Source organism: Arachis ipaensis, chromosome B06 (genome assembly GCF_000816755.2).
Source record: "Arachis ipaensis cultivar K30076 chromosome B06, Araip1.1, whole genome shotgun sequence".
Classification (NCBI taxonomy): domain Eukaryota; kingdom Viridiplantae; phylum Streptophyta; class Magnoliopsida; order Fabales; family Fabaceae; genus Arachis; species Arachis ipaensis.
In genome coordinates this window covers 125,910,076-125,921,132 of record NC_029790.2, presented here as the reverse complement: position 1 = coordinate 125,921,132, position 11,057 = coordinate 125,910,076, and the positions used below count along the sequence as shown (strand labels likewise).

The window sequence follows — 11,057 nt, the reverse complement described above, 5'->3', positions numbered from 1 at the left end:
TAGTACACATTTATCTCTAATTTAAATAAAATAACTCTTATGTGAACATTCTTAAGAAATTAACATGATCTAACAAAGGAAGGATTGATTTGCAACAAATTGAATGTTTCCATTGATCTCTAATTTCAATTGAAGTGGAAATGTTAAATTAACTAATCTAAGATCTAAACCAAACTAGCCTCTTGGCATATTCTGGTACTTGGTAACTTTCCTTTAATTGATATATTTTGTTCTAGAATTTTGTTTTCCTTCTTTTAATCCAAATCGATATTCTAAAGAAAAATTACATAGTAAATAATGTTTGATAAAATTATCCTTGGTAGAAATGATATTCTTTCTGCTCATCACCTTTTTACTTGAAAGATTTGGTAGATTTGTCAAATAGTGTTATTAATAGGACTTGACAAACATTTGCTTTTAAGACAATTGTTTATCCATAAAATGGGAAACACTCAACCAACCAAGTTGTTGGCCATTGATTTACATATATTATATAAAATTATTTCAAATTCCAACATCTCAATTAGTGCAGAGAAAGTGAATAAGTCCTCCGAATGACCATATTCTTCTTTTGTGTACTAAGTGGATGTTTTGGCCCCGTTATTTAGTTAAAAAAAAGATCTTTTTTCAATGAAAAAAGATCTTTTTTATCTTTTAACATATTTAGTAAATTTCTAGTAGTAAAAGTAAAAACATTAGTAAAATAAAAAAAAGATATTTTTTGAAAAGTTGTAATTTACATCTTTTTTTAAAAGATCTTTTTTCCTTAAAAAAATATGTTTTTCATGTAATAAATAAACAAAAAAATACTTTTATATTGTTATACCCAAACATAATTGATTGATAAAAAGACCTTTTTACATGAGATATCCAAACATAAAATTACTTTTACTTCTCTATAAGATCTTTTAAAAAAAAATAACTCAAAAAAAGATCTTTTCATAAAAGCTCACCCAAACAAACAAGCCCTAAGTCTTTATTTAGGTGTCATTAAATTAATAAATTTTTTTTTTAGTATATTTGACAAATTTTTAATAGTAAAAGTAAAAGCACTAAAAATTTAAAAAAAACATCTTTTTTAAGAAATTATCATTTATATTTTTTTTAAGTATAAGAATTTTAAACATACCTCTAATGGATTTAAGTATTAGAATTTTTATAGATACTCTCTATATGTGAAGATGCTAACCTGAAAAGCAAAGATACTAAAAGAAATTCATTTGATACCGATAGATTTACCAACTGAAAATTTCAAATAGTAATAAATAGTTATTATCAGTAAATTTTTTTATTTATCACTAATTACTGATAAATTTTGCAACAGAAAAAACCTTAAATATGACAAATTTCCGAGAGTCATAGAAAATGATCTATCACAATTTCATATTACGATCCTACAAATTTATGTTCTACTATGAGAATAATCTTAGTCTTATTTTTTAAGCAAATATCTATATATTAGGTATTACATGTCATTATTTTTTATAAAAAAGTAATTTTTTTCAACAAAAATTATATTTTTTTATTTTTTAGTGTGTTTGACAAATTTTTAATAGTAAAAATAAAAGTACAAGAAAAATAAAAAATATATTTTTTGAGAAATTATAACTTACATATTTTTTTAAAAGATCTTTTTTCATTTAAAAAAAAGATTTTTTTCACATAATAAATAAATAAAAATACTTTTATCTTATTTTACCCAAACTTAATTAACATATACAAAAATCTTCTTACATAAGATATCCAAACATAAAATTACTTTTACTTTTGTAAAATATTTTTTAAAAAATATCATTTAAAAAAATCTTTTTTAAAAATACCGCCCAAACAAACACTAACTGGGTGAGTAATAAGTATTTAACAGTATTTTAGGCTTTATAGGAATAAGTCAAGCGTGTATTGAAATTATATACCAGCAATATCCTTCATAATTAGTTTCCTAATCCTTTGTTATGCTTAACTATATGTTATTTATTACATGACAACTGAGTTTGGACTTCAATTTGAGTTTTGGTGGAAATATCTTCAAAATTGTACAATTTACTATGCTTTCATGTTTGGATCATATAGCTTGAGTTTTAGTGCTCTGAATCATGTTCTGTTTGACTTGTAAGAAAGCTAAAAACATTATTTAGAATTGTAATGGACTGCATCTGAATTGGACTGAAAGTAAGTCAAACGTTGCATGGAAGTTGTGAGAGTGATTTAGAAACATCTATTCCAACCATAACATGCTTCATGATTTCATGTTCAAAAGAAGCAAACTAGGTATCTATTTTGAAGAGAAAAAAAGCATCTACAGCTTCAACGAATAGACACCAAGAAAAGTTTCCTTGTGAGGGAAGAAATATCAACCAGGCAAATAGTTAAGACTCTTTTGTCCCTAAAATAGTTGCAAATTTTGTTTCATAGATTCTACTACGAATGTGTTACATTTTATTTGCAAAATTTACTACGAATTTGTTACTTGTGAATCTTGTTACAATGTTTAACGACAATTTTTGTTGCAAAGAGGACTTGCAACTTTATCTTTGAATATATAATATGAGGAATTTGTTACGAAGTGTATTTGTAAATTTTGTTGCAAATTTTGTACATGCAAAAAATTTTCCCGTCTTCTACAAAAGTACATGCCATTTTTTTGGGATATTTTTGGAAAAATCTACAGTAAATTGTCTTTGAATTTGATCTATGAGTAAATAATTTTACTGTAGACATAATATATAATAGAATTTAATGATATTGTTTAATTCATATGATCGATATTACCTAATAAGATCATTAGGCTTTGTTGTTGTTTTGGTAAGTTGTTTTTGAATTTAAAAAAATGTGGCAAGTATTATATATTATCTACAAAACATATCTTGTTGATTTAAATTTTTTAACAGAATCTATAGAAAATCATAATTATTTGCCAAATTTTTTGACAAAATTTTAGCAAAAATCTACATTTAACTAAAATATTTTTAATTGTGTGTTATTTATTTATTATTATTGAATAATAAAAGAGTTGTTAATTAAAGAAAGTAACTTTAAATATTATGTAATCAAATAAATTTGGCATACGATAGAGTAGTATATCCTTATATACGAGTCTCTGACAGTGCAAGGGATCGGACAAATTGTGAATCATTGAAACGACAAAACAAAAGTGACTATGCCTAGAAAATTTAGCGCCCCTTCTCACTCCAATACATATGGACTAGATTCACTCTTTTCCCATTGTGAAATAAAATCCACAAACTGCATTATATTCATTCCCTTCCCTTATTATTAATAATCTAAGGGGGGCTCACTTACTCGCCACTATATCACATCGTATCCCATCATTTACCAATCAATATTTTCCTTCTTTCTTTCTCCCACACCCACCACTACATACTACTTACTATTCCCCCTCCATCATGTAAGAGAAAGCACACACAGTTGTGTTCATCAATTCTTATTCTTTCTTCAAGAGATGAGCCAGTGTGTTCCCAGCTGGGAGGTGGAGGATACCAATCCACCGCCCCCAAGACCCTCTCTACGTTCCAACTCCAACTCAACCATCCCTGACGTTCCCATGTATCTTCCTTTTCTTTCACTAATACACACATACATACACATAAAACCAATTACTTTTTCTTCATAAATAGCATCAATAAAAATAACTGTTTTGACTAAATTGTTATCTAATGATTTTTAATCGCACAGGTTAGACTATGAAGTCGCAGAACTAACATGGGAAAATGGACAGCTATCAATGCATGGCTTAGGGTTCCCGCGAGTGCCGACCAAGTCCTCGGCGGTTACAACAACCGCCAATAAGTACACATGGGAAAAGCCTCGTGCAAGTGGCACATTGGAATCCATAGTCAACCAAGCAACTACCACACCCCAAAACGCCAAATCAACAGCCGTCCACGGTTTCGGCGGTGTCTATGAAAATCTGTTAGTCCCATGGGTTGATCCCCACCGTGTCCCGGCCACCGTTATTTCTCCGGGAACTTCAAACACGGTGACCATGGACGCGCTGGTACCGTGCTCAAACCGGGTAGAGGAGCAAAGAACGCCTCAAGTTATGGACTCCATCTCCGGAGGGCTTGGAGCGTGCATGGCGGGTCGCACCACACGTATGGGCGCCGGTGATGCCAAAGATGGAGGCGCCCTTGAAAAACGCGCCGCCATGGTGAGACGTGTCCCGGCACCGACGGTGTCGGCACATGAGATGAGTAGCAGGGATCAGAGTGTGAGTGGCAGCGCCACCTTTGGGAGGGAAAGCCGGCACGTGACACTTGACACGTGCGAGAGGGAGTTCGGAGTGGGTTTCACTACCTCGACGTCGATGGGGTCGCCGGAAAATACAAGCTCTGCAAAGCAGTGCACCAAGACCAACACCATTGACGACCATGATTCCGTTTGCCACAGTAGATCAATGGTACGTACGCCTTTCACTTGTAAAAATTAACATTAATATGTCCCATTATTTATAATAATTATCATTTTCACTTATTTTATAGCATATAAATCAATACAAATTGAATTTATTAAGCTATACACAAAAGTTAAAATGAGCTTAATCCTTGCAAGGAGTTGATTAAAATCTTGTAGTTTTAACTTGAAAAGAAAAACTAATTACTCTTTCTCTCTTTTTTTTTTATTAGTGTTGCATTAAAATTATTATTTTTAGTTTAATAAGAATTAAATTCTAAATTTTTGAATCATAAAAATTTTAATATTATAATGAGGAGGAGAAGAAGAAAGAAACTGGAAAATCTTCTGTGTCCACTAAAAGGAGTAGAGCCGCAGCTATACACAACCAATCTGAAAGGGTAAGACATTATTGCAACAACTTGTCTACGATGCCATTTCTATCAACAAAATCAAGATTTTAATGTTCATTGGTTCCTTGTGTATCTGCTTTTCAGAAAAGGAGGGATAAGATAAACCAAAGGATGAAGACATTGCAAAAGCTGGTCCCAAATTCTAGCAAGGTATGTCATATACAACAGTAGTTGCAACTATAGCTAGTGGCTTTTCTTGCTGACCTAATAATTTGTGAGCCAGTTCTTTAGTATCTATTTAATGGTTCCAATAATACCAATAAATAATTAAATTATCAAAAATATTATTTATATATTAAAATTAATTATTAATATATTTTTTATTTTATACTCATGATTGATTTTAATAATTAAGTGTATCTTAACATAGTCGTTAAACTATATATAGTATTATGACATAAGGGTTTTTTAGAACATTTGTTTTTTAAGAATATAAGATATTACTTTTTTAGTTAAAAGATTTTAAAGATATGCATGGCAATGCAAGTGGCACTTGATATAACAGAATTTTTTCCAATTTTTTTTTCATTTATTTTACTGTAGTTCATAGAGCGGTCCCATGAAATTCCACCCTACAAAACCCAGTTCAGATAGGGTCTCTCTGAGTTGATGTATTTGTTATCGAGTTCTTTGGACCTTCCAGTAACGATAAAATGATTTTCAAATCATTTCTTTTCTTTTTTTAAAACAAAACTTATTAAGTTAAATACTTAAATGCCATTATTCTTTACTTTGACTTTTCAACCTTATGGGGCTTATATTCATATGTGATGAGATATACGTGGTCCGTAAAATATCTCTGATCATTTCTGACAAAAATAAAACAAATAATAATGGTATATCATTCCATCATGCTGATGAAATCATAGTCACCAAAAAAAAAATGCTGATGAAATCATAAATATAACTGATATCCAAGCTGTATTCGCTAAAATTTTTGGTATTCACTCGTACAAAATAAAATCACTTTTTATTTTTATATTGAAAAGAATATAATATTTTACAAAATTGTTGAAGTATGGTGTGTTTAATTTGAATATAAAAAATATAAATTAGACCATCAGATGACTTTTAGATTTGTATACTTTATTTAAATTAGATCCTCAGATTTTGTTTTCTCAACAAATTTAATCGTCTGATTTGTTCAATAATAATTTTTAAAAAATAAACTCTATATTAAAAAAAACACCAATATTTTTAATAACTATGCATTATACACTAATTCTCTTTATATCAAAAAAATTTAGCCAAATAAAACTGTGTAAAAAGTATAGAGAGAATAAAAATTAATAATAAATCAAGTAAGTTTTATCATTTTTTTAAATAAAATATGATTTTACTATCAAATATATTCGCATTCTGTATTTTGTATTTTATGTATATATTTATTCTATATGTGAGAATTTTTTTTTTATCAAAAATAGGGAGATTGAATCCACTATCTCTTAGATAAATATGAAAAGATTATGCCATTTGAACTATAACTCATTGGGTTATAAGTAAGAATTTACCAAAACTTTTGTCTGCCAATACAACTCAAGTTCTATTTTTGAAAATGATCCTTCATAAAGGAATAATTGAAGCTTAAGGAGCATTTTCCAATCATATATATATATATATGGCTATAGGAATTCCAGAGTGTGTGCTTGCAACCATATGTATCTGTATCCACACAAGTTTACACAATTATTGTGACACTTTTATTTCTCATATCACAAGCCTGTTTAGTGAGGAGACACACAACTGCTCCAAGAGAAAAACCTTTCCAGTGATGGTAGGGCCTTATGTTATTTAATGCCTCAACTCATCAGGCAGCAAAATTAATTGCCAAAATTCCAAATCATTTGGATATAAATAAAAAATTATATTCAAGAAAGTGATATTCACAATCTGGATAAGAACTCCAAAAGAAGCATGTAAAAGGAAAAAGACTTCAGTTTTCAAGTCAACATTTCAACAGCTGCCTCCTGCAGATTCGATACAGCTCATCCATGAATTAAACCACCAAACTGAAAGATATTATAATTTCTAGAATGTGAATACAATTATGGCAATAGTAGCATTAGCAAAAGTACGTACACATCCATACACAGACATATATATATATATAAGAAAATATAAAAAATTAATTTCCTAACTATACTCGTTAAGCTAGTTAAATTTAAACAAACAATTTTTCTACAGTAATATTACTTAAAAAGATTCAAACTCATAAACCTATTTCGATGCTACTTATTTAATCGAACATATATCATCAATAAATCAATTATCAACAAGTCAAAAGACGTAATATCAACTAGCAAGTTGCAAGTAGCACACATTCTAAAACTTTTTATATGCAATAATTACTATATGGAATTTCTTCATGTGTATGTATATATGTGCATATAATTGACCTATTTAATTATGATTAGACATGAAAACACGACAAAATTAGCTTTATTGGAATACTTGATACTATTTTGTAACAGACGGACAAAGCTTCAATGTTGGATGAAGTGATAGAATATCTTAAACAGTTGCAAGCACAAGTGCAGATGGTGAACAGGATCAACATGTCATCCATGATGCTTCCCATGACCATGCAACAACAGCTTCAAATGTCAATGATGGCTCCCATGGGCATGGGAATGGGGATGGGGATGGGCATGGGCATGGCGGGGATGGGCATGGGCATGGATATGAACACCCTTAGTCGCACTAATATCCCTCCTGGAATCCCTCCAGTCCTCCACCCTTCTCCCTTCATGCCTATGCCTTCTTGGGATGCTGCTGCTACCGCCACTGCTGCCGCCGCAACTGGAGCTGCCGACCGACTTCAAGGACCTACACCCTCCGCCATGCCTGACCATTTATCCTCATTTTTCGGATGTCCATCACAGGTGAGCAAATGCTCCAAAATTATTTTATACTTATTGTGTAAAATTATTTCTCTTGAAGTTTAAATTGATGGAATGAATCACATAAATTGTTATATTCTAACAAGTCATTTCATATAAAAGTCTCTTTTAAATTTTTAGATATTTTCGTATAAGTTTTCTTTTAAAAATATATTCGTACATTAAAATTAGTTATTAAAATTAGTCATTAATATATTTGTGTATAAATACATGTATAGTTTAATTTTTTTATAATATATATTTATATTTTAATATGTACTTTATATTTATGATTGATTTTAATGGTTAATTTTAGTGTACACATAAGAATAATAAAATCGAACTCTAAATTTTTTTTATGATAAAAACTTTGATATTATATTGTAAAATTACTTTTTTCAAAATCTTGAACCGACAAAAAAAGACACACGGATAATTATATTTCTAATCCTTAATTTTTATCCGTAATTTTATTAAAAATAGAGTAATGTTTATTATCAAAAGGACTTTGCTTAGAACATTAGTTAAGATTTACTCTTTTTCTTTTAGTTAATTTTTTTAGCTGTACATAATTATTAACAAAATTATTAAATTATCTTAATACAAACTTCTTATATTTGGTATTATGATAAGTATTTTTAGAGTATTTGTTAGTTAATTTCTTATTAGATATGCTTCTATTTTTAGAGTATTTTTAAATTTGTTAGTTAATTTTGTTAAAAAAAATGTGATATGCATGATAACTAATTAATGATGATAACATCATATGTGTATGTGTGTGTTTTTTCATTATTTGGCCTATGCTTCTATTAGAATAATCAACTCTGATTTTTGCTATAGTAGTCAAATTTAGGACTTATTTCGGGGATAAGGGTAGAAAGTTCAAAATTCGAATAATGATTGAAAATAACATGGTGGTTCATTGCTGTTTGCGAACTGACTGGACACTGAAACTTGAGAGACACTAGTGATAAAGTTATGCATACAAGTCAAATCAAATTCATGGCGTTATTACTATTCTGTTTTGAGATTTTAGGACAGCGACAAAGTTAATTAATTAAGGACCATTTTTCTAGCATTCTTGCGTATAAAAAAAAGTTACATGAGTATTTTTATATATTTATTTTTAAATCTTTTATATTTTAGTATGAAAAATAAAAGAATATAACAAATTTGCTTTTATATAATAAAAATATAAACAAAAAAATGCACACAAAATGTTACAAAAATTATTTCTCTGTGGAATAAAATTTTTTAACATCAGCAGTTTTAATTTGTAAATTTTATAAAAATAAATAATATTTGTATCATTTTTTATGTATAGAATTTTTATTTTTTCATTTTTATCAATTATTTTTTATATAAAAAATATAAAAAGATATATATACAAATAAATAATACATAAAACGTTTATATTTTAAAAATTGTACCATCAATTTTTGTGGTGAACTTTTATTTCAAAGGCAAATCTTTTAATTTGCCTTTTTGGTGGAGAATATTTTAAGTGATCTCAACCCCAGAAGACTTACTAGAGCTAGAAAATACTCTTAAATCCTATTAAACCTAAAACAAATCAGTTTCACTCACTAAAGTAGTTAAGACAATTATTGATCCCTAGAGTTAGAAGTAGCTTTCCTTGATTTCAAATCCCAAACAACTCGACACTAAAGTTAGAAAACATACACCTTTTCACTCTTTTGAAAGGAATCACATATAGACTACTACTATTAAGGGGGTTTTCTCATTGCAACTCATAGAATAAGAGTACATATATTCTGTTAAGTTGATATAACTAGCTAGCTAGTATCAGATACATTATTGATACCGACATTCGATGACATTTTTTCAAAGTTATTCGTATCTATAACTAACTTATCTAGTTATCTTGGAAGATGACATAAATCTATTCTTCCTAAAAATTTAAATTAATAAAAGATGATACCTAAATGATAAATTTTAGTATCACTATATTATGATAGTTATAGTAATTATGTAAGTGTTGTTAAAATTAAAGGTATATTTTTTATTATATTATGATTATTATACAAGGATATCTTTTTGAGTTTCTTTAAATTTTATATAAATTTTCTTTCTCTTTATATTTGATTTGTATTATTTTCTTTGTTAACAAAAATCAAATTTTAGATTTTTTTCATAATAATTTTAATATGATGACTAAAAAATTAATTTTTATCAAAAAAATTAAACTAATAAAAAAAACACATAAATAATTATATTTTTAATAAAAAAATAAATATTTTTTTTAAGCAACAGACCCAATTGATATACACAGATATAATTAATTAATTATTGTTGCATGTGTCTAATGTGATATCAAGATTGACATCATTGGCTTCCTGATGCGATAGGAATAAAGATATTTTTCTTTTCAAAAATGCTATTTTTAACTAAAATTAATCACTAAAATCAGCCACTAATATTTTTATGTATAAATATATGTGTAATTTAATTTATTTTCAATGTGTATTTGTATTTTAGCATATATTTTATACTGATAACTGATTTTGGTGTACACGCTCTTTACTTTCACATATTTAATTATAATAATTAACAAAAGTGTTAAATTGGTTGCAGCCCATGAGCATGGATGCGTACAGTAGGATTGCTGCCATGTACCAGCAGCTTCAGCACCAACAACCTCCACCTTCAGGTTCCAATAAGACCTGATCCTCCACCTCATGCTTTGTATTCAGCCTTTGTGGCAGTGACGAACTACTACTACTACTACTACAAGAAATTGTGCATACTTTTATTCTTTGTGATATATATATACCTAATGAAGGAAGTGACGATGAGTATTGTGAAAAATGATAAGCATCAACGAGAACTGAACGAGCGCATTTGGTAATGTATTTGTATATTAGCTGGAAACGCCTTCCCTTCCTTCCTTCCTTCAATTTTCTTTTTGGCTTGTTAAGGTTTAGTGGGTTCTCTTGGCTCTATTTAACCTTCATATATAGAAGTTCATGCAACTCAGAGCTTGTGTGCTTGTTATTGTTATTGTTATTATTAATTACTTCTTTTTGTGAGATAATTAGGACACTTGACCATCATTATAACTTATTATTATTTGGCAACGACATGATGAAGAAAGAAACGTTCAGCTTTGTTTAGCGTATTGGTAGTATATCTGTGAAGGTTTCTAATGAGCAGTGATGAGAGAACTCAAGAAAATTGAAGTAGGGAAAAGATAGACTTCAGAGTAGAGAGAATGAAAGAAGGGAATAGAATACAAGCTGATAGAGTAGTTAGACTATATATAACAGTGAACATAACAGATATAACTACCTATCAGTTAGGGTAACTAATTATAGAAAATCTGTTACTAGCTCTA

The 11,057-nt window shown here is 28.7% G+C and overlaps 1 protein-coding gene across 1 annotated transcript; it reads left to right on the top strand.

Moving 5' to 3' along the window:
• Window positions 3,290–10,736, top strand: LOC107605272 (transcription factor UNE10). The gene is made up of 6 exons (XM_021105028.1): window positions 3,290–3,564; window positions 3,694–4,417; window positions 4,731–4,811; window positions 4,908–4,973; window positions 7,295–7,705; window positions 10,298–10,736. The coding sequence occupies exons 1-6, from the start codon at window positions 3,461–3,463 to the stop codon at window positions 10,388–10,390; spliced, it is 1,479 nt and encodes a 492-aa protein (XP_020960687.1). The 5' UTR covers window positions 3,290–3,460; the 3' UTR covers window positions 10,391–10,736.